The sequence below is a fragment of the Neofelis nebulosa genome, chromosome 1 (assembly GCF_028018385.1).
Source record: "Neofelis nebulosa isolate mNeoNeb1 chromosome 1, mNeoNeb1.pri, whole genome shotgun sequence".
In the NCBI taxonomy this organism is placed as follows: Eukaryota; Metazoa; Chordata; class Mammalia; order Carnivora; family Felidae; genus Neofelis; species Neofelis nebulosa.
Window position 1 is genome coordinate 242150569 of NC_080782.1, and position 25016 is coordinate 242175584.

The window sequence follows — 25016 nt, forward strand, 5'->3', positions numbered from 1 at the left end:
GTATAATTCTTTTTTTATATTAAATATAATTTATTGTCAAATTGGTTTCCGTACAAAACCCAGTGCTCATCCCATCACCCACTAATATAATTCTTTTTTTAAAAAAAAAACTAGTGGGGAATTTTTATTTAAAATTCAATTAAATGTGTATTTTGCAGTTGGATTTGTGTTAAACTCCACTAATTGGAACATAGCCAGTGATCTGGAGAAATGTGAAAAGACGTTTGAAATCATAGATACCCCAAAGGCAGTTGATAAAGTTTAACAGCATTTTATGTAAAACTTAATAAACTAGGAATTGGGGAAAAAAAGTACAATAAAAATAGTGGTGATATTCTTTTTTTTAGAGGTTTTTTTTTTTTTTTAATGTTTATTTTTTGACAGAGAGACAGAGTGCAAGCTGGGGAGGGGCAGAGAGAGAGGGACACACAGAATTCGAAGCAGTCTAACTGCTCATGAACCATGAGATTATGACCTGAGCAGAAGTTGGACGCTTAACTGACTGAGCCACCGACGCGCCCCATGTATGCTAAACCTTTAAGAATGGCTGTCTAGAGAATGGGATTGGAAGTGGCAAGAGTCCTTTCTGTTTCCATATAGGTTGAATTTTTTACAATATAAAACATTGAATCACATATAATTAATGTCATTCTGATAAGATTGAATATTGATGTGTTTTAAAATCTGTGACTGCCTTCTTGACTGTTCATTTTTTATCTCAAAGAAAACTAAAAGCTGTATCATGGCTCAACCTGAATAAAAATTAATTTATAAGTCAGGCCATCCTATTTCTGCAGATGTGTTTAATGGGTGCTAGTTAAGCATAATCTTGCTACCAAATAAAATTGGGCTTTGAAACACAGGTTCGGCCATATTTCGTTCTTTCTCATTGCCATGTAGTACTCCAGTGTGTATATAAACCACAATTTCTTTATCCATTCATCAGTTGATGGACATTTAGGCTCTTTCCATAATTTGGCTATTGTTGAGAGTGCTGCTATAAACACTGGGGTACAAGTGCCCCAACGTGGATGGAACTGGAGAGTGTGATGCTAAGTGAAGTAAGTCATACAGAGAAAGACAGATAATATGTTTTCACTCTTATGTGGATCCTGAGAAACTTAACAGAAACCCATGGGGGAGGGGAAGAAAAAAAAAAAAAAGAGGTTAGAGTGGGAGAGAGCCAAAGCATAAGAGACTGTTAAAAACTGAGAACAAACTGAGGGTTGATGGGGGGTGGGAGGGAGGGGAGGGTGGGCGATGGGCATTGAGGAGGGCACCTTTTGGGATGAGCACTGGGTGTTGTATGGAAACCAATTTGACAGTAAATTTCATATATTGAAAAAAAAAAAAAAAAAAGAAACACAAGTTCGGAAATAAAATCATTAAGAATTTCAGGACAGTGAAAGCTGAGTGTCGCATTAAGCCAGGGGCCCTGTTGAGGGTTGGACCCTGTGAGACTGCACAGATCACACGTCCAGGAAGCTGGCCTTTGGCTATAGCATGCTGGGCTTCAGGCCATCACATTTGATACGCTCCTTCCAGGCCCTTACGTGTATGTCTTCTCTTGGCTTGGAACACCCTTCTCCTTTCTCTGCCTAGTTAACGTTTACTTCTTTTTTTCAACGTTTTTTTTTTTTTTTTATTTATTTTTGGGACAGAGAGAGACAGAGCATGAACGGGGGAGGGACAGAGAGAGAGGGAGACACAGAATCGGAAACAGGCTCCAGGCTCCGAGCCATCGGCCCAGAGCCCGACGCGGGGCTCGAACTCACGGACCGCGAGATCGTGACCTGGCTGAAGTCGGACGCTTCACCGACTGCGCCACCCAGGCGCCCCAACGTTTACTTCTTCAGATCTTAATGTAGTTGTTTATTTTATCAAAGTAGCCCGACCACTCTTAGGGTACATTATTTTTTCATAGCTTCATCCACTTTAGTGATATTTATTACACCTGCCATTTTGTGCTATTTGATTATAGAACTGACTACTGGATTGTAAGCTTCACGAGGACAGGGGTTCTGTTTGTTTTTGCTTATCATTGACCCATGGTTGTGTCTGAACCACATTGCCTGGCATATAGTGAGCATTTGGCAATAGTTTATGGGCTGAAGTAATATGAACAGACTGCTGTAGGGGAAGGCATAAAACATAGTAGTAGGTTTCAGAGGCAGGTTACCCAGGTTTGAAGTGAGGTTTTATTAGTGCTTGCTCTTTGCAAGGCTCTGAGTAAGTTTTGCCTTTTCGGCTTCTTAGAACCCTTCTTCTGCTTTTTCTCTGCATCGGCCGTACTAGCTCTCTTTCAGTCTTTGTCCTGTTCTTCATTCTGCCTCAGGACCTTTCATATATCTTTCCCTCTGCCTAGAATATTCTTCACTTCCATCTAAGCCTTCAGGTCTCTCCATGGTCACTTTCTCAGGAAGGCCTTCTTCAGCTTCCCTGCAAGGTGAGACTTCTGTGTCCTACTCTTAGATAACTGTGCAGGTCTTTCATAACACCTAGCACATTTGAGATTTTACATTTATTTGTGTGATTAACAAATAAATGTTGGTCTCCTTTGCTAGACTCTAATATGTGTTAGCTTGTTTGCACATAGTATTTGCTCAGTAATACTTGTTGAAGGAAAAAAGTGTACAAATAAATGAGGAAGGGAGTACTTTGTGATGAGCCTAGGGAAGCAGGCAAGGGGCTGAGTTATCTTAAGGCCTCATTTGCCACAATAATTCAGCTTGAATGTCCCCAGTAGTGTGACTTGTCAGATCTGTGGTTCCATATGTGAAAATCTGACTGAGGGAAGCAATGTGAGGTAGGAAGACAAGTTAGGAGGCTGTTAAAATTGTGCAGCAAAGAGATGATGAGATTATAAGCAAAAAGCTGGGAGGGGGTGTGGGGGACATTAATATTCTAAAAAAGTCTTTAACACCACAGTGACTCTTATGGTAAAGGAGAGTGAATATATATTTCGGGGAAGCTGGGAGTATCCTGCAATAGCTTATAGAAGCCCCAAATTTCTCAACTTTTCCCTTAGAAGTTAACAGAAATTTCATTGTGATTCATAATGTCTCTGTTTTAATATAAAATCATTTGAACTCACTCTGGATAAAATTAATAATGTTAGAAAGCTGGTCTGTCTTTATTCTGTGGTTTGTGGCTGGGCTAGAGGACTAATTAGATAACAGTAGTAGTGTGATAGTAAGCTACTTGGATGAGATACTAGAAAAGTCACCCTGTTGCTTTATTAGACACATGAGAAATTGTTGGAATTTAGAAATTGAGTATAACACAGCAGCTCTGGAGCCAGACTGTTTGGATTCTTCTTGGCTCTAACCTCCAAGTAGCTGTGCGACATCCGGCAAGTCAGTTAACCTCTGTGGATCTGTTTCTTCGTCTCTACAATAGAAAAATCGTAATATCTATCTGGTGCAGTTAATGTGAGAATTAAACGATTTCATTTACATTAAAAGGAAAGTGTTTAGGGTAGTGCCTGGCACATGTACTGTAATGTATCGGATAGCATTGCATCAAAGCACATGAGTCAAGGTAAGCTTGTGAGTCAGCACTCGGGAAATAGTTGTTCAGTTGATTAAGTTTCTTCTAGAGTAGTGCCGACAGAGCTTTCTGGGTTGAGGGAAACGTTTTGTATCTGCACTCTCCAGTACAGTAGCTGCTAGTGACATGTGGCCATTGAGCACTTGAAATGGGACTAGTGGCATGGAGGAGCTAAAATTTTAATTCATGTCAATAGCCACATGTGGTGGACAGTGACCTCCATATTGGGCAGCACATGTCTAGCGTGTGGCCCTGTGTCTCTTTGCGTTCTTCTGATTGGTAACTACCGATTCCAGATTTCATGTAATTCTCATAGGTTCTGTCATTACTTCTGGTTATGGCATTGCCACTGTTAAAATGCAGTAGGTGCTGATGCTAGATGTCAGATGCTGTATCTTTAATAGGTTTTACCTTGTAATTCTGACCCTTGCTCTAGAATCATCAAAACAGATACTTTTGCAAACGTTGGTGGCACATAACATTGATGAAGAGAAGGTGACCATGTTCCTTTGCATCATAATTAAAACTTTTTAGGTTTGTAAATGCTAATTAGAATGATCAAGACAGTGAATTTTTCATCACCTTTGTACACACACCTGCCTTGTTACACTTGCCCACTTAACAAACTCCATCAAGCAATTTTTTATGCAGACCTCGTTAAAGAGTAAGAATAAAAGAAAGTGTCACATATCCTCTGAGCAGAACAAGTTGATCCATGTTCTCATTACAGAGTATTGGGTAATGAGGTGATTCTTGTGTAATGACTGACTGGATGAGGATACTCTCATTTCCTTCTTGTTCTTGGAAGTATATAGTGCATTCATTGATTCTTGTGTTCTCTAGAAAACTAGGACAAGGTTTCTCATCTTTGCCACTGTTGACATTTCGGGCTGGATAATTCTTGCTGTGGTCTGCTGTGTGCATCAGGTATTTTTAGCGGCATCCTGAACCCTGGTTCACTAGTTGCCAGCAGCACTTCCCAGTTATGACAACAAAAGTGTCTCTAGACATTGCCAGACATCCCCTGGGGGATCAACATTGCCTCAGTTGAGAACCAGTGATCCGGAACATTGTCATCTATAGACACAGGGTCCGAGATTTTTTTTTAAGTTTATATGTTTATTTTGAGAGTGCATACAAAGGGGCAGGGAGGGCAGAAAGAGAGAGAGGGAGGGAGGGAGGGAGGGAGGGAGGGAGGGAGAGAGGGAGAGAGAGAGAGAGAGAGAGAGAGAGAGAGAGAGAGAGAGAATCCCAAGCAGGCTCTGCACCGTCAGCACAGAGTGTGATGTGGGGCTTGGTCCTGTGAACCCTGAGATCATGACCTGAGCCGAGATCAAGTCCAGACGTTTAACCGACTGAGCCACCCAGGTGCTTCAGAGATTACGTTTATATGATCAATTTTATCATCATTAATAGAATCTGTCCATTAGAATTTTCTGCAGTGATAGGATTTTCTATATCTGTGTTGTCTAACGTGATAACCATTAGTAACACTTGGCTATTAAACACTAGAAATGTGGCCAGTGCACCTGAGGAATTAAATTTTTAATTTAATTTAAACTAATTTAAACAACTAAATGTGGCCAGTGGCTCCTGTGTTGTGTACATCTAGAGTGCTGTTCTTTTGTCTTTGTGCATCATCTTCTGATTCACCTCATAATTGTGTCTTGTCAGTTTTCTTCTCTTTCTCATTATGGGAGGAAAAGAAAGAATTCTGAAATCTCAGCACTATTCAACAAAACCCAAAATAAAATAAAGACTGTTAAAATGGTGTTTCCAGGTTTCTTTTATAGCTTTCTTGAAAGGTCATGCTTTACTCTGAGCAAGGTAGTAAAAAAAAAAAAAAAGAAAGAAAAAGAGGCTAATATAATAGTGTTGATTTATTTTGCTATTGCATTACTTTTCTAGGCGATTTAATCATTTCTTACTTTTAAATTTTGTTCTTATTTTAGCCTTAACATAGTTGGGAATAATTGATGAGTTCTGATGACATAGTCCTTAGAATGGTGAAATGACAAAATATTTCAAGATATTTAAAAATATGATTGCTGGGGCGCCTGGGTGGCTCAGTTGGTTAAGCGTCCGACTTCGGCTCAGGTCATGATCTCGCATCTTGTGATTCAAGCCCCACGTTGGGCTCTGTGCTGACAGCTCGGAGTGTAAAGCCTGCTTCGGATTCTGTGCTCCCCTCCCCTGCTCTCTTTCTCTCTCTCAAAAATAAACAAACATTAAAAAAAAAGTAATAAACATAAGATGGCTAAGATCCCATTATGATCTTAGAAAAGGGTCTAGTAGGTTCATAAGTGACTTCAAATTAGAATGAGTTTTATTCTAATTTTTAAAAAGTAAAGTTTCTATTTATTCTTCGAAATACCTCTAAGAGGGGTGCCTGGGTGGCTCCATCAGTTAAGCTTCTGACTCGTGATTTCAGCTAGGTTATGATCTCACAGTTTGTAAATTTGAGCCCTGCATGGAGCTCTGTGCTGACAGTGTGGAGCCCGCTTGGGATTCTGTCACTCCCTCTCTCTCTGCCTCTCTCCCACTCACACAGACTCTCTCTGTCTCTTTCAAAATAAATAAACTAAAAAAAAAAAATTTTTTTTTAATACCGCTGAGAAGAAACAAAAATTACAAAATAGCAAGCATTACAAATAGTTCTTAAAAAACAAACAAACCAAAAACTTGCTTATTAGGGGCTCCTGAGTGGCTCCATAGGTTAAGCCTCCAGCTCTTTTTTTTTTTTTTTTTTTTAATTTTTTGTAAGTGGTTATTTATTTTTGAGAGAGAGAGACAGAGTGTGAGCGGGGGAGGGGAAGAGAGAGAGGGAGACACAGGAAGCAGGTTCTAGGCTCTGAGCTGTCAGCACAGGGCCTGACCTGGGGCTCGAACCCACAAACCGTTAGGTCCCGACCTGAGCTGAAGTCAGATGCTTAACACTTAACTGGCTGAGCCACCCAGGGACCCAACTCTTGAGGTCAGCTCAGATCAGGATGTCACTGTTTGTGAGATCCGGTCCTACATCGGGCCCTGCACTGGCAGCACGGGGCCTGCTTGGGACTCTTTCTCTCCCTCTCTCTCGGCCCCCCTCCCGCCCTCTCGCGGTCTTTCTCAAAAAAAAAAAAAAAAAAAAAATTATTTTTAATAAAAAATAATTTAAAAAGAACGTTCTTTAAACAAAAAAATGAGTCCACAGGACCCTGATGGTATACCAACACTTGCGGATAGTTTAAGGGAATGCGTTTCTTGCCTCCACATTAGTGTGATGTTCGTTAGGGTTTTTTGTGAATTCTTTTTATCTGGTTACGGAAGTTTCCACTTATTCCTACTTTGTGAAAAGCTTAGCCGTGGATCTTATTAAACATGTTTCTGCATTTTTTGTGATGACATAGCTTTCTCTTTTAATATGTTAATGTGGTAAAAGACATCAGTTTTCCAATGTTAACCCAGATTTGTAGTCCTGGGATAAACTAACTTGGTCACAGTGTACATTATTATTTTTATTTTTTTAAAATTCCATTGTTGTATTTAGTATGTGAACTCTCAAGATTTTTCCATCTCTGTTCATGGGTAAGGTTTGCCTGTAAGTTTCACGTTGTTCTCATCTGATTTTGGTATCTGCATATTTATGATGATATGCTAACTAAAATGGGTCAAAGAGTGTTCTGTCTTTTGTATTCTCTGGACATTTGTGTTGTAGGATTGGAATGATTTATTCCCTGCTGTTTGGTAAAATCATCTGGATCAGGAACTTAAAGGAAAAACTATTTTAAACTGATTTGATTTATTTAATAGTTGCAGGACTGTTCAAGTTTTCTATTCTTTTTTTTTTTTTTTTTTTTTTAATGTTTACTTATTCTCAAGAGAGAGAGACAGAAAGAGAGTGTGAGTGGGGGAGGGCCACAGAATCGGAAGCAGGCTCCAGGCTCTGAGCTGTCAGCACAGAGCCCAATGCGGGCTCAAACTCACGAACTGTGAGGTCATTGTCTGAGCCAAAGTCAGACGCTTAACTGACTGAGCCACCAGGTGCCCCTCAAGTTTTCTGTTCTCAAGTTCGTTTTGTTATATTTTTCTAGGAATTTGTCCATATCACATATGTTTTTATGTTTATCACTATACAGTTGTTTGTTATTTTTTCACTATCTCTTTATCGTTCAAGACCCAGGTAGTTACAAGCTTTTTTAGTATTGCCTGTTTATAAATTGTGTTCTCCCTCCCTTGATTAATCTTGTTTTATTAATTTTATTAGTCATTCCACCGAAGCAACTTTTGTTTGCTTTATTTTTTATTTTTTATTTTTGCTTTTTTATCTTTATTGTACATATTGTATATATAATTTGTTTCATCATTTTCTACTCCCTAATATTTCCTTCATTCTGTTTTCTTTGGGTGGGTTCTGCTATGGTTTCTAAGTTCTTACATTGGAGGTTTAGCTTGTTGGTTTTAACCTTCTTAATTTCCAGTGCAAGCATTTAAAGCTATGCATTTTCCTCTTGCACTCAACTTGCATACACAGATTTTTGCTACACCATATTTTGGGTCAAGGGTGGCTCAGTGGGTTAAGCATTTATTTACTCTTGATTTTGGCTCAGGCCATGATCTCACGGTTTCATGAGTTTGAGCCCTGCATCAGGCTCCGTGCTGACAGGACAGAGCCTGTTTGGGATTCTTTCTGTCTCTCTGTCTCTGCTCCTCCCCTGCTCACGCTGTCTCTGTCTTTCTCAAAAATAAATAAATAAACTTAAAAACAACGAAGTATTTTTGGGTTCATTTTTAATGTTTTCCATTATTGTTTCTTTCATCTTTGAATTTTTCTAGTTTTTGTTTTTAGTCAGGTTCTAACTTAATTGCTTTGTGAGAATGTGTTACGTATGTATCAGTTACTTAAACTTTGTTAGAATATGCCTTATGGCCTAGAATATTCTCAGTTTTTGTTCAGCACATATTTGAAAAGAATGTGTGATATCCAGTTAAACATGCAAGTTATGTATGTCCCTTAAATTAAGCTTGTTAAATCTTTTTGTCTCCATAAGCTGGCAGTTACCAAGAGAGACATTAGTGGATTTGTTGGTAATCCTCTCATTTTTGCTTAATTGATATTTGAGACTGTGTATTATTTACATACTACTTCAGTGAACCCTTTAATGATTATTAGATGACCCACTTCTCTTTAGTAACATTTTATCTTAAATTCTTTTTTTTTTTTTTTTTTTTTAACATTCATTTATTTTTGAGAGAGAGAGAGAGACAGAGCAGGAGCAGGGGAGGGGCAGAGAGAGGGGGAGGCACAGAATCTGAAGCAGGCTTCAGGCTCTGAGCTGTCAGCACAGAGCCCTACATGGGGCTCGAACCCATGAACCATGGAGATCATGACCTGAGCTGAAGTCGGACCCTTAACCGACTGAGCTACCCAGGCACCCCTCTTAAATTCTGGGTTTTTCCTGCTGTTATCATAGTTATATCAATTTCGTTAACTTCTTTTGATTAGAATTTGCTTGGTACGTCTTTTTCCAGCCTTGATTTTCAGCCTTTCTATGCCTTTGGTTTTTTTGTATGCATGAAGTTGGATTTTTTTTATCCAGCCTGACAATCTCAGTTTTTTATCTACAGTTTAGTTTATCTTATTTGTGATTACTGATAAATTACATATTTTTGTTGTCTTTGTGTGTGTGTGGTTCTTCCTTTGCCTTCTTTGAGAATTCGATAATCTTTTGTTCCTCCTTCCATAGTTTGGGTGTCTAATGTGCATGTTCTTTGTTTTCTATTTTTATTCTTTTATTGACCGGGGCAGACGTTTTAGCATGTGTACTCCATTTAGTTTAAAGTTAATCTGTATATACTGTCTCAGAACAGTGCAAGAACTTAAAACCACCTCTCCTGACTTACATGCTATATATTTTCCAGAATCTTAATCATCTTTTTTTAATTAAGTTTATTTATTTTGAGAGAGAGAGAGACAGCGACAGCATGAGTGGGGGAGGGGCAGAGAGAGAGAGAGGGAGAAAGAGAATCCCAAGCAGCATCCACACTGCTAGCACAGAGACCAGTGTGGGTCTGGAACTCAGGAACTGCAAGGTCATGACCCAAGCTGAAATCAAGAGTCAGACGCTTAACCGACTGAACCACCTGGGTGCCCCTTAATCACCTGTTTTAATTTCACAAATTAATCACTTAAACAATATCAGTATTTGCTTAGATTTATTCACATAGTTAATTTGTCTATAATCCTTTGCATTTAAGGCTTTCCATCCGGTATCATTTTCCTTCTTCAGAGTTTCCTAAAGGAAGTGTGTGTTTCGGTAGTAAAAGTTTTTATTTGGAGGAACATATCTTCAATTATATTTTAATCCTTGAAAGATGTTTCCTGGATCTACATTTCTAAGGTAATAGTTACTTTCCATCAGTACTCTGAAAATGTTATTTTGTTTTCTCTCTAATCTGGTTTCCCTTTAGGAAGTTGTACTTTTAGTCAGTTACTTCTTTGAAGGTAATCTTTTTTTCCTTTGGCTGCTTTTAAGATCTTTTGATTTTTGAATTCTTCAGTTTCACTGTGGTATCAGTAATACAATTTCTTTTTTATTCTGTTTGAATTCATTGGGTTTTTAGTGTTTCTCATCAATTTTGGAATTTTACAAACTTACAAATTTGGAATATTTCCTGGCATTTTTCTTTTTAATCTTTATTTTTCAAAGTTGTTGCCGGATGCTGTATCAGTCAAGATCTTGGCAGAGGAACACTCAAAGGGATAATTGAGGAGAGTTAGTGAAGGGACTGTTGACAAAGGTTGGGGAGGATACGGTGTAAGGGAACCACAGAGGATGGAGAAGTCATTGTTGGGGCCTGAACGGGCAGGGAGGGAGAGTGGAGAATCTGAGAGAGCTATAGCTGTAGGAGAGAGCAGCCTGACAGGCTTTTGGTGGAGAAAAGGAGCAGCTGGGGCTGGGGCAAGGAAGCCTGGAAGATACAGTTTCTATAGGTTAGTTTCCCGGGGCTTTCACCTTCACTTTGTTGTCCAAGACTCTTAGTATTTGTGCCTTTCTGCATTCTTCATAATTTTTTGTCTTTTCAGTTTTCTCCTCAGTGTGTTTAATCTGCCTTTTAATCTATCCATTGAGGTTTTGCCATTTTGGAGGGCATATTAATGTACAATAAAATTCACAGATCTTGGGTGTCCAGTTTGACAAGTTTGGACAGTTGTATGTATATCCCTGTAACTACCCTCTAAACAAGATTTATGTCTATAAATACTTACGTTTCTTTTGTTATGTTGATCCTAAGAGATCTGTTGTGTTATCTTGCTGCTTTTACTATTTTTAAGTATAGTAAAACCTTGGTTGGTGAGCATAATTCATTCTGGAAACATGCTTGTAATCCAGAGCACTTGTATATCAAAGCAAATTTCCCTGTAAGAAATAATGGAAACTCAGATGATTCGTTCCACAACCCCAAAATATTCATATAAAAGTGATTGCAATACACTATAATTGCAATACACTATAATACAATACAAAATAATAAAGACAGTACAAAATATAGGGGCGCCTGAGTGGCTCAGTCAGTTGAGTGTCCGACTTTGGCTCAGGTCATGATCTCACAGTCCATGAATTCAGGCCCCGCGTCAGGCTCTGTGCTGACAGCTCGGAGCCTGGAGCCTGCTTTGAATTCTGGGTCTCCCTCTCTCTCTGCTCCTCCCCCACTCATTCTCTGTCTCTCTCTGTCAAAAATAAATAAACATTAAAAAGCATTAAAAAGAAAGTACAAAATATAAAGAAAAACAAATTAGCCCGCACTTACCTTTGAAAACCTTCGTGGCTGGTGTGAGGGAGGCAAGGGAGGAGGGTTATTGTGTAGGACGACTTTGACTATCACTGCCGGAATCACCGCTATCTGTTGGCTCAATGGCGTCTTTTTCTGCACGGGGCCGTTGTATACACTCGCATGGATGTTGACTACAGCACAGTATTCATACACTCTTGTCATGTACTGTAGTTAACGTAACTGGCAATAAGGCAGCAGAGGAAAGGGTCTACATCTGCAGGCGCTTGACCTAGAATGAAGCAAAGTATGCCTAAGCGTTCTCTTGTCTGGAAAAGCAAAGGACTGTCCACAGGTGCTTTGAAGCGACAAAAAATAGACTAGTGCCAGTGGTGGGCGCCTTCCAAGCGTTCTGAAAAATCGCTGATTTCTGCCAAACACCGCGGCCTGAGAGCAAGCATCTGAGCGTGGGCGATGATCACCCACAATCCCAGTGAGAGAGACAGACAGACAGACAGAGAGAAGAACCATTGACTCAGTCTTGATACGTGACATTCGGCATCACATACTATTAGCACTGCAAGCCATCGCTTGTGTATCAAGTTAAGGTTTTTTAGAAACGTTTGCTCACCTTGGGGAACACTCAGAGAGCAAGTTACTCACGATCCAAGGTTTTGCTGTCCTTTCACGTTGTTGTACAACCATCACTGCCGTCTCCAAAATTTTCCCATCATTCCATACGAAAACTGTATAACTCATTAAATAATAACTCCTTATTTCTGCCCCCGCCCCACCCTAGGTAACCGCTTTTTACACTCTTTTTCTAGTTTATTTTAGGTACCTCATATAAGTGGAATCCTGTGGCATTTATCTTGTGTCTGGCTTATCTGCCTTACAAAATGTGTCCAAGATTCATACCTGTTGTAGCATGTATCAAAAATTCATTCTTTCTTAAGGCTGGATATATGCCATTGTTTGTGTACATTTATTACCTTTTGTTCATTCATCAGTGGGTGTGGTTGTTCCATCTTTTTGGCTATTGGGAATAATACTGCTATGGATATTGGTGTGTGGTCTCTTTGAGCCCTGTTTTCTTTTTTTTTTTTTTTAAATTTTTTTTAATGTTTATTTATTTTTGAGACAGAGAGAGACAGAGCATGAACGGGGGAGGATCAGAGAGACGGAGACACAGAATCTGAAATAGGCTCCAGGCTCTGAGCTTTCAGCACAGAGCCCGACGCAGGGCTTGAACTCACGGACCGCGAGATCATGACCTGAGCCGAAGTCGGCCGCTCAACCGACTGAGCCACCCAGGCGCCCCATCTTTCAGCCCTGTTTTCAGTTCTTTTGAGTATCTTCCTAGATGTGGAGTGCTGTCTTGTGTGATAATTCTGTGTTTAGTTTTGTGAGGAACTGTCATACTATCTTTCTCTTTTTTTTTTTTATTTTTTATTTTATTTATATTTTTTAAATTTTTTTTTTTTAACGTTTATTTATTTTTGAGACAGAGAGACAGAGCATGAACGGGGGAGGGTCAGAGAAAGAGGGAGACACAGAATCTGAAGCAGGCTCCAGGCTCTGAGCTGTCAGCACAGAGCCCGACGCGGGGCTCGAACTCACAGACTGAGAGATCATGACCTGAGCCGAAGTCGGACGCTTAACCAACTGAGCCACCCAGGCGCCCCTACATCTGTTTATTTTTGAGAGACAGAGAGTGAGAGACAGACTGCAAGCAGGGGAGGGGCAGAGAGAGAGGAGGCACAGAACGGGAAGCAGGCTCCAGGCTCCCAGCTGTCGGCACAGAGCCCGACCCGGGGCTCGAACCCACGAACTGTGAGATCATGACCTGAGCTGAAGTCAGTCGCCCAACCAACTGAGCCACCGTCACCCCTCTGTGAATTGACTTTTTATTCTGCTGATAGTATCATTTGATATGTAAAAGATTTTATTTGCTTAAGTCTGCTTCATACATATTTAGGTTTTTTAAACATTTTGTATCACGTTTCTGAACATTTGTGAATTTTGTTGATTTGATTCTTTAATGTGTTGTTCTGCAGACCCATGGTAGCTTGTTTCTTCATGTGTTTGAAAATTTTTGAATATTAGCTCTTGGAAATGTTTCTGGAAAAGTCTGAAGCCTGGATTATGGTGCATTACTCCAGGTGCCTTAGGTACATGACCAACATAGGACTACTTTAAGTTTATTGGTTTGAAGTTTTGGGACCACATGGGTCCTGTTGAAATGAGGCAGGAAACCTGTTTGAAGGCCTGTTCTTGGTTATCAGTTGTCTGAAGTACTGTTCCTTCTCATCTGTCATTAAGATCCAAACTAGCAAGTTGCTCTCTCCCTCTCTTCCTCCCTTCCTCCCTTCCTCCCTGTTTTTGTTTGTTAATGCTTTATGCTTACATTGAGGACCCCAGCTTTATGTGGAGGGGTGTCCTATTAGATCCCCATCTTAGGAGGGCCCTGACCGTATATCTTATGTCTTCTGTACTGCTTGGGTAGCCATCAGAATGGAAACTCAAGGTCACCTGAAGTTGACAAATGTCTCTAGGGTAAATGCATGAGTGCCATATTTTATCTTTGGATTCCTGCTTTGGTTTTTCTTTGTTTTTTGTTTTTTGTTTTTTTTTAGCTTCTGAGGATTCCTTAATTTCTTGTAAGCTCAGCAATACATTTAAAAATGTAGAAATATTTTATCCACATTATTTGATTTCATTTTAGCAGAAGAGTTGTTCTGGGTATCCAGTCAGGAGAGCTGTGAGGAGTGGCTCATTTTAAAAAAGGCACAAGTACGAGAACAGTGCAGGTCATAACCATGATCTCATCTCCTGGGCTAGCAAATGTGAATGTAGCCATTTTGCATACAAACTGAAAAATAATCTATTGAAGCTGCCTATGGGTCCCTTTTATAAGATTTTTTTTTTTAAATAGTTATTTTTGAGAGAAAGACCTGGGGAGGGGTAGAGACCGAGGAAGATCTCAGGTGGGCTCTGTGCTGACGGCAGAGAGCGAGCGCCACGCGAGGCTCAGACTCACGAACTGTGAGATCAGGACCTGAGCCAAAGTCAGACACTTAACTGAACCACTCAGATGCCCTGGATCCCTTTTAGGTACCATTCTCCAGACTCTGCTTCTTCATCTCTAACGAGAAGCATGCTTTTAAAATTGTTGATCCTTGGGGCGCCCAGCTGGCTCAGTTGGTGGCGCACTCAACTCTTGATCTCAGGGTTGTGAGTTCGAGCCCCACTTTGATTGTAGAGATTGCTAAAAAATAAATCTTTAAGACATTTTTTTCAAAGGGGCACCTGAATGCCTCAGTCGGTTAAGCATCTGACTTCGGCTCAAGTCATGATCTCACAGTTCGTGAATTCGAGCCCCGTGTCGGGCTGTGTGTTGACAGCTTGGAGCCTGGAGCCTACTTCAGATTCCGTGTCTCCCTCTCTCTCTGCCCCTCCCCTGCTTGTGTGCTCGTGTACCCTCCCTCCCTCCCTCTCTCTCTCTCAAAAATAAATAAACATTTTAAAAAATAATAAAAAAAAAACAGTAAAGTAAAATTGTTTTTCCTTACCTTCCATGTTTTCACACTTTGTCCACAAAGGAAAATAAAAATACTACCATACTTTTGAGTTTTTGAAGTTTTACCTAGATGATATGTTGTATAGGTTCAGTCATTTGCTTCACTCAGAATAATTTTCAGTTTAGCCACTTTGGTAAATGTCGCTGTAGTTTGGTCTTTAACTGTATGACTGTACTACGATATATTCCCTATTGATGGAATTCAAATTGCTACTCTTTTTTTTTTTTTTTTTTTTCAACGTTTTTTATTTATTTTTTGGGACAGAGAGAGACAGAGCATGAATGGGGGAGGGGCAGAGAGAGAGGGAGACACAGAATCGGAAACAGGCTCCAGGCTCCGAGCCATCAGCCCAGAGCCTGACGCGGGGCTCGAACTCACGGACCGCGAGATCGTGACCTGGCTGAAGTCGGACGCTTAACCGACTGCGCCACCCAGGCGCCCAATTGCTACTCTTTTTTATTTGTCTGTTATGGTAGTGCTGAGGAACATCTTTATGTGAGCTTTCTTTGTGTGGGGGAGAGGTTCTCTAGAGAATAAATGCCTAGAAGAGGACTTGTGCATACCTTGCTGTTCAGGACCATCAACTTTTTCTAGGTAATTCCAAAATTCCAAATTAATGTTCCATTTTTACATTGGAAAAATGCAGGCTTACAGCTATCTACAGTACTCCCAAACTTCTTAAACTCTTGTTTTTGTACTAATTTTTTTTAACCTGCATCATTTTTCATTCCCCCTCAGAAACAGTAGCTTACTGTTTTAATTGCATTTCAGTGGTTTCTAGTGAGGTTGAGTATGTTTTTAGGCTTATTAGCCATTTTTACTTTCTTCTCTGTGACTTGTCTAGCCTGTAGTTCATTGGCCATTTTTCTATTACATTGTGTAATTGGTTGGATTGGATTAGGCAGCACGTAACCCCAAAGTCCAGTAACGTTGTCTTTTTGAAAAGGATTATTTTTTCTCACCTGAAGCGTGGAGATAAAGTGATCCGACGATGGTCTGATGGCTTCCAGGATAGCACCAGGGGCTCATGCTGCTGCTGCTGCTTTCTCCTTTCCGTTTCTATGTTTACAGTTCGTGGCTGGTGTCTTCCTGTGGTCCGAGATGGTTAGTAGAGCTACAGCCACCATATCCATTTCCAGGGGGTAGGAAAGAAGATCTATGGGCAAGAGAAAAATGTGTTTCAGCTGAATCAGCTGCCTTTAGGAAGTCCTGCCCCAAGCTTTGTTGATGTCTTATTGGCCAGAACTTACTCCCTAGTCCCGCAGGGCACTAAGAAGTGTTATTCATCGAGGCGCGGTGCCTCATACTCAAGTTCTTGACTGAGGAAGAAGAGGGGTAGCTGTCAGTTTCTGCTGTAAGTTGTCTTTTGTGGGAGTTTTTATGTTCTGAGTATTAGTCTTTTGTTAATTATATTCAGTGCAGTTATTACTGCCTCCTAATCTGTGTCTAGTCTTTTCACTTCCAGTTAATGTTGAGAAGGTTATACTTTTAATATAGTCAAATAAAAAGGACTTGTGCCTTTTATTGTTTAAAAAGTTCTTCCCCACTCTGACATACTCTCCTACGTTTTCCTCTTAATATTCTGTTAAAAACGTTAAAAAATTTTTGCTTTTCATTTTTCAGTCTTCCATTCCCCTAGAATTTATTATATGTATGATATGAATTAACTATCTGACCTTTTGTTTTTGCTTATAAATAGCCAACTTTCTGGTGCCATTTGTTGTACGGTCTAACCTTTCCTCACTCTTTTGTCATATGTCATGGGTCTGTTTCTGGGAAGTCTCTCTGCTCCCTTGTTTGCTTCTCCTGTTCTAATACTACTTTCAAAAAAATTATTACTGTGCCTTTGTAAGTGTTTATATCTGGCTCTGTAAGACTCGTATTCTTTCTTTTTTTAAAGGTTTTGTTCAAATTCCAGCTAACATACGGTGGAATATTAAGTTCAGGTGTACAGTCAGTGATTCAGCACTTCCTTATCACAAGTATTCGTTACAGGCGCGCTCCTTAATTTCCATCACCTATTTAACCCGTCCCTCCACCCTCCTCTCTTATTCTTTCCTCAGGTTTTTAATAGTTTTTTTCGAACCTAAAATTACTCATTTTACTTATTTATGACCTATAATATTTTAGTAGTTTCGGATGTACAATATAGGGACTCGGTATTTGTATATATTGTGAAATGATCACGATTAATGCCTGTTACCGTACGTAGCTACTGAATCTGTTTCTTATGATGACAACTATTAAGGTCTACTCTCTTCGTAACTTTCAAATACACGGTATGTTATTATGAATTGTAGTTACCATGCTATACATGACATCCTCTTGACTTATTTATTTTATACCTGGAAGTTTGTACCTTTTGACCCTCTTCACTCTATCATCCCCCTCTTCCTTAGAACCCCCCGCCCCCCCCAGTCTGTTCTCTGTATCTAGGAGGAGCTTGGGGTGGGTCATGTTTTTTTTTTGTTGTTGTTGTTGTTTTGTTTTTTTTTTGTTAGATTCCACATGGAAGTGAGATCTTTATAAGTGAGTATCTTTCTCTGTCTCATTTATTTCACTTAGTATAATGCTCTCAACATCCTTTTTTCTTAATTTAACTCTTTTTGGCCTTTTTCTTACATGTCTTAGGACCACCTTGTCACCTTCTGAAATGAACCTTATTGGGATTTAAAGTGGAATTGTATCAATTATTGTAGGTTAATTTGGGGAGACCCATATGTGTATTTTTAACTGCAGTTCTCACACCATTATGAGATGCATTCATTAGCATCATCAGATGCTAGGGACCCTGACTTGCCTGGAGGTGTCTTTGCCTGGAAATTTCCTAACTATTGTGCTGCAGAGATGGGATTAGAAACCAGGTCGTTTTGATTTCGGTATCTTGTTCTTTTAATTAAAGGGGACTGTAAGATTGTTTGGAGGGATTTTTAAGGTAGGGTAAACCTGTTTGTAAGCAGAAAGCAGGGCGCCATTACTAAGTATAACTTTAAGAGAAGCTAAAGAGAGTGAGGGGGAGCCTGGATGGAGTGACTCTTGATTTCATCTTAGGTCAAGGACTTGTTCTTCATGGGTTTGAGCCCCGTGTCAGGCCCCGCCCGCACTGACAGCGTGGAGTCTGCTTGGGATTCTCTCTCCCCTTTCTCCCTCTCTCGCTCTCTGCCCTTCCCCTCATGCTCTCTCAAAAGTAAATAAAAAAAGAAAGAGAGTGAGAAGAGATGAGGGAAGAAATGGGGTTGTATGTGAGGGGGAGCCAGCAGGGCAGGGATGGGAGGAGGATTTCGAGTTCAGAGAAGGTTGAGGGGAAGGGAGTATTTTGTTAGGAAATTGGAGAAGGTGATAGGAGAACCTTCCTTTTGAAGAGGAAGTCACATAAAGGAGCTAATCATGCAAGAAGGCTTTCACTTTGGGAAAGTAAAAATAAGGTCATTTTGTGAGAGACTGGAGTAATGGGTGTCATGAGATGAGAGGTTTGAGAGGAAAATAGATTTGAAAAGACAGCTTTTGGGGATATGCTGTGAAATTGCAAGAGATTAATTAATTAGGGCACATCTTTCAAATTTGTTTAGCTGAAAAGGTCCAGTAACTGGAATTTACTCTTTGTGGAATACTATGAAATACTGCTATGATACGTTAAAAAAAATTTTTTTTTAAAAGCTTTATTATTGAGAGAGAGGGGAACAGAACGTGAGCAGGGGCAGAACAGAGAGAGAGGGGAAGACACAGAATCTGAAGCAGGCTCCAGGCTCTGAACTGTCAGCACAGAGCGTGATGTGGGGCTCAAACTCAAGAACTGCATGATCAAACTCATTAACTGTGGGATCACGACCTGAGCTGAAGTCGGACGCTTGACTGACTGACTGAGCCCCCCAGGTGCCCCTGGTATGAAACATTTAAAGTAATAAAATATATCATTTTGTGTTACGGATTTAAATTTAGGTAGGAGCAGTGTTAAGTTCCAAAGGTTTAAAAGGAAAGGTTATAGAGAGGAAACTAAAAATTGAACAATTCGTAATTTTTTTTTTTCATGTTTATTCATTTTTGAAAGACAGAGAGAGACAGAGCTCAAGCAGGGGTGGGGCAGAGAGAGAGGGGGACACAGAATCCAAAGCAGGTTCCAGACCCTGAGCTGTCAGCACAGAGCCCGATGCGGGGCTCAAACTCATGAACCTTGAGATCATGACCTGAGCCGGAGTCGGACGCTCAACCGACTGAGCCATCCAGGTGCCCCAGAATCGAACAATTCTTAACTTAAAAATTTCCGTGAATGAGTCAAAAACTACTGGTAAACATGTTTTTGGGTAGTACATCTGTGATTTTCTAATTTGAACATTAAACCATGCTCTCTCTCTAAAAGATGAGGGAGCCTGCTGGAAGCTGGAGGGTGCTGGGTCCCTGGGTAGTGCATGGAATTCTAGTTTTTCTTCCTCCTTTCTCTGTATATTGGGCTCAGAGATTTCACTGTGTCTCTATGTGAATATGGACAGTTAGCATTTACCAACATGTATCTGTCTACTTTCTCTTGTTTAAAAAAAAGAAAAAATCTTAAAAAAAAATGGGGTTATAGGAGGTCAGCAAAGTTTGAGACGTTTGGGTGGGTTCAGTGGGCATTTTGACAACATGGCTTCTCCTTCGGCATGTTTAATTGTGATGTTTAATAGACATCCTTGCAGTTGAAGATGACACTTTTAAAATAAAAATTCTCTCCTGATGATGACTTAAGCCCTGCCACTCGCAGGGAGAATCAGCAGAACCTGTAGGCTCTTATTTGGAATTGACATTCTCTTGTAATTGTGTTCCTGTTTATTTTTCAATTTGCTTTTTGTTTCACCGGAAAGGAAAGATGCTCAGTTTTAAACGTTGAAAGTGTACAAGTGGCTTTGTTACAATACTAAATGTGTACACACGCACACAAAAAGGAAAGATGGGCGAGCGATTAGAGCGAAGAAAATTTTTATTACGAGTTGTGTGGCATGACTTCCAAGTTTGTTTTCTACTTTTGTAGCTTGTTTCCTGTCTACAAGTCGTGCCTGATTTTTCAGTCTGACTTTCATATCCTTTTTTCATGGTCCTGTAAACAATGATATTTATAGTAAGCCTAGAATATTGTTTGAATTTCTTTGCGAGTTATCCGACAGAAATTAGCCTATTCAACTATGTCTCCTCGGTAGTAATACTTAAGAGAGTCAGATCAGGGGCTTTGGTGTTACACAGACTTAAGACCAAATTCTGCCTTTGATACTGTGATCTTGGGTATGTGACAGTCTGTGAATCTGAGTTTCTCCATATGTAAAAGAGAGGCAATAATTCGTACAGGGATGTTGCAGTGATTAAGTGAGACAGCGTATGTAATTTAGCACTCTGCATGAGGACTAAGTGGTGCTGTTGTTGTTCGTCTTAATAAAAGTTCTTGTAGCTCCCCAGAGAAAGAAAGAGTCTAAAGGTCTCATAGGATTTGACAAGTGGAATTTCTGACTTTTTGAGGACGGGTTTGGCATGATGGGAGAAGCTAGAATGCAGTTAGGGGAGGCAAAAATGATAAACTCATAATTATTGGTGTGATTTGATTAATGTATGTCTTTTGTAAGACTCAGAATTCTGTAAGGGCAGAGATGGTTCTCTCTACTTTTATATCCTTAGCTTCTGGCATGGTGCTTAGATTATAGGCAGCCCTCAGTAAACAAATTATTTAGTACTTCTGGTTCTCCTGATGCCCTCCCCCCCCCCCCCGAAAAAAAGCCCCTCGTATTAAATATGTCATTTAATCTATTTTTCAGTGAATCTTGAGTTCCTGCTTCAGATGCCCCTAGCTGTGCACCACCAATGGTGTTTCTTGAGGATCTTTTGTAAATTGGAGGGGGTCCGGCCAGGCTGGTGGAACAGCATGGGCTGTGCCAGAAACACCAGCATGTTGGGCTAGGGCTTTGTGAGCTTCAGATCTCCTGCTGGTGCGACTCCTTAGAAGCACTTCTCGGGGCGCCTGGGTGGCTCAGTGGGTTAGGCATCCTACTCTTTTTTTAAATTTTTTTTTTTTCAACGTTTTTTATTTATTTTTGGGACAGAGAGAGACAGAGCATGAACGGGGGAGGGGCAGAGAGAGAGGGAGACACAGAATCGGAAACAGGTGGGCATCCTACTCTTGATCTCGCCTCACGGTTCTTGAGATGGAGCCCTGCATCGGGCTCTGCACTGACAGCATGGAGCCTGCTTGAGTTTCTCTCTCCCTTTCTCTCTGCCGCACCCCTCCCCCCCATAAATAAACAAACTTAAAAATGAAAAACACCTTTCAGTTTCTTCCTGTTACTGCCTTTATTTTCCTGAAGACACCTGGAATTGCTCATCTGTTGTTTCCTGTCCTCCATCAGGCACTCTGCTTCGGCCTGATTCCAGCTCTTCTGATTCATTTGACTGTACCTTTGAAGTGTGAGCTCTTCTCAATCTTTGGCTATTCGGGACAACGAAAGAACATAAACAGGCAATACAAAAAGGCTTTTTTGCTACTATTATATCTTCACCGAAACTTCTCAAGCTATGTAGAACACTCTAATGTCTGTATTGGGTCTCAGAGGAGGACTTTTACGAGGGATTTTCTTCCTTTCTATCCCCTTGCTTTAAGCATAATAAGTCGTACATGATCCTGAACCACCTAAGTGTAGTTTCTGTTGAAGAGTTAGGGCCCTGAGGTCAGTTTCCACCTCTGCTTCCTCCTTGACCTTTAGCAGATTGATCACTCCATTCCTCATCTGTAAAATGGGAATGAGAATAGTTTCTACCTCATAAGGTAATTAGGATTAATGAGGTTATATACCTGTGTGCCTATCCATCTGTTGAAAATAATGCCTCGCAACACTAAGTACTCAGTGAATGTTAGTTATGGTGGTGTTGCCTCTCTTTTGGTATGTGCAAGGCTCTAGGAATTTAGAGATGCGTAAAGTAAGGTTTCTGATTTCAGAAAAATCATAGCAAAAAAGAAAAAGGGGCAAGCAAATACATACAGTACATGATGGTAAGTTGGGTTGGTAGAGATATATACCTAGTGCATTGCCCAAGGTGAGATGGAGACGTTTGTGTTCAGGCCGACGGGGAGAGGGTCAGGAAAGGCTGACGAAGGAGAAGCTGAAGCAGTTTGAAGGATGAGTTCTGATTTCTGAGCGGGAAGGAGTTCCACAGGTAGAGGTACAGGTACATAAGTCAGTACTAAGCAGGGAATTTTGTGGGAAAGATGCATGTTTTTGACTTAGAAGCTGAGCCTGTTAAATCTTTGGGGGCTGGGAATCTTTTCTTTTTCTTTTTAAACAAAAAATCTTCTCAGAACTCGCTGATGCACATAATTCACTATTTGCAAACCATTGCCAAGTCATTCATTTCCAAAAAGAATTGAAGGTTTTGGTTTTGGGAAACTATAGAGTGAATACCGTGTTGCCATCTAATGAATCAATGGATGATTTTTTTTTTTTTTAATTTTTTTTCAACGTGTTTTATTTATTTTTGGGACAGAGAGAGACAGAGCATGAACGGGGGAGGGGCAGAGAGAGAGGGAGACACAGAATCGGAAGCAGGCTCCAGGCTCCGAGCCGTCAGCCCGGAGCCCGACGCGGGGCTCGAACTCACGGACCGCGAGATCGTGACCTGAGCCGAAGTCGGACGCTCAGCCGACGGAGCCACCCAGGCGCCCCATCAATGGATGATTTTATTGTTTGTATGATCATGTTCAACCAGGTGGTTAATATAAACCAACTTTTACATTATACTTCATTACTTATGAAATCTGATATTTTATAAATGAAATATTCTGTTATATTAAAGTTATCTTGAGGCCTGTACTTTACGAACTATGTGAATATCAGGGTGTCCAAAGATCATTAGCTTTAAGAACTATTTTTGTTTGCAGAATAACTGGCATAATTAATCACTTGCAAAATTATGTATGTGTACTGCCTTTCAAGGGTGATGAGAAGAAAGAATATATAAATCAGAATCACCTGGGTCATCCATATTTGTTGCCTTATATTCGTAGCAGTATAACATGTTGTAATAGTGTTTACTGATATGCTGGTTTTGGGGGTATAGTCAGATATTAATGATGAAATATCTTGTAAAAACACAAACTTGTTGAGTTACGGAAAATGGTGAGAATGAAGAATTTGCAAATGGAAGGACAAAAATATTTATATTTAGCATAGTTAGTTGTTCATAGTAACACTTTTTCAAAAAACAGATTAAAGAACTTAACACAATTTGGGGCACCTGGGTGGCTCAGTTGGTCAAGCGTCCGACTTTGGCTCAGGTCTTGATCTCATGGCTCGTGAGTTCGAGCCCCACGTCAGGCTCTGTGCTGGCAGCTCAGAGCCTGGAGCCTGCTTCGGATTCTGTGTCTCCCTCTCTCTCTGCTCTTCTCTTGCTCATTCTCTCTCTCTCAAAAATAAATAAACATTAAAAATAAAAAGAATTTAACACAGTTCTTTATAATGAAAATATTTTCGTTTTTATCTAGAGAGCTGTAGAGGGTGCTGTATCATTAGGAATAGTAGTCTGAACTGGTTTTGGCTAATTATAAGAATACCTTTAGGCCAGGCTATCAGATTTGGTTTTATTATTATTTTATTTTAACTAAAATTATAGTGACTAATGTTGCATAATTGATACAGCTTAAAATGATGATACATAATTGATACAGTTTATAGTTTATATTAATATATGGTTTATAATGTGCTTGGTTTCAATAATATAGTTTATAATGTACTTTGTTGCAAAATGTTTTTTATCTTTCAGATTGTTTAAATATAGTTGAAATTTTGATTTCCCCATTTCATATTGGTCACAGTAGCGAAGGTTTATTTTCCTACCTCTCCTCTCCCAAATTGAGAATTCTGCTATTTAATTGGTAGGCTGCATAAGCAATCTCTTCCCTTCAGATGGGTCTCAGTGAGTCAAAGCTAACGAAGCCATGCAATGAGACTATGTATTTTAGGTGGATACATTTTAGGTTCAGAAGAATATTATCTTTAGAGGAAAGATTGTTAGAACAAAATGGAATTTAAAAACCTGGCAGACTTTAGAAGTTGTTTTTGTTAAGCCAGAAGTCTGACTTTTCTGTGGATTCATTTATTCAGATAGGAGTTTTGTAACTTCCAACTCCACTGTTCCGTACTTTTTCTGGTTTAATGGTGATTTTAGGAAACTTGAAGTAGAATTAATTATCTGATAATATTTTTATCGTAAAGCATTGCTGTGAGAAATCAATTTTTAGTGACTTTGGATTTGGTTGCACCAGTGCTGAAAAATTTAGAGATAATTTTCACTTAGTCAAGTTAGATGAAGTGGTATATTTTGGAATAAAACGCAATTAAGTTAGCTGTGTTTAAAAGATACAGAAGGGGCGCCTGGGTGGCGCAGTCGGTTAAGCGTCCGACTTCAGCCAGGTCACGATCTCGCGGTCCGTGAGTTCGAGCCCCGCGCCGGGCTCTGTGCTGACGGCTCGGAGCCTGGAGCCTGTTTCCGATTCTGTGTCTCCCTCTCTCTCTGCCCCTCCCCCGTTCATGCTCTGTGTCTCTCTGTCCCAAAAATAAATAAAAAACATTGAAAAAAAAAATTAAAAAAAAAAATAAATAAAAAATAAAAGATACAGAAAATGTTATATAAGCATCTGTCTTCTAAAATGTAGGCAACTTTGAAACCTTGCCAGGAATTTCTTCCTTTTTCCTGAAACCGTATTTTAAATATTTATTACGAAGTTTTATACTTCAGTTTCTGTAAAATAACAAGCAGGAATTTGATGTCCCAGTGCCCCCACCCCCCGAAAGTGAAAGTGTTTTCTCTTATTGCGGGTAAAAGGTTTGCTGTTGTTCAAGCTGTCTTATTAAACAAGTGTACTCTGTTTTTTGTTTTGTTTTGCTCCTCTTGTTTTAACCCTCAAGGCGCCACCTTCCATGGTTAATAACGAACAACGCCAGCATGCAGAGCACATATTCTTATCGTTTAGGAAATCAAAGTCACCATTTGCAGTTTGCAAGCATATTTTGGGTAAGTATTCACTTTTAAAGTATTTTTGCAGAATCAAATATAGTCTTTCTATCCTGGATGTCAGATATTTTAAATGCCTTTTAAAACAAGCAGGTGTGTGTAATTACAATT

At 39.9% G+C, this 25016-nt stretch overlaps 1 protein-coding gene across 4 annotated transcripts in view; it reads left to right on the forward strand.

Moving 5' to 3' along the window:
• XPO4 (exportin 4) overlaps positions 1-25016 on the forward strand; it is a 123375-nt gene that overhangs the window by 6173 nt on the left and 92186 nt on the right. For 2 of the 4 annotated variants that reach the window (XM_058690189.1, XM_058690179.1), the window contains one exon: positions 24800-24905. In XM_058690189.1, coding sequence (XP_058546172.1) covers positions 24812-24905 — 94 coding nt within the window. In that variant the 5' untranslated portion in view covers positions 24800-24811. Of the gene's footprint in view, positions 1-24793; positions 24906-25016 lie in introns of those variants that run through there. The other 2 variants (XM_058690201.1, XM_058690195.1) reach the window with 1 other exon arrangement.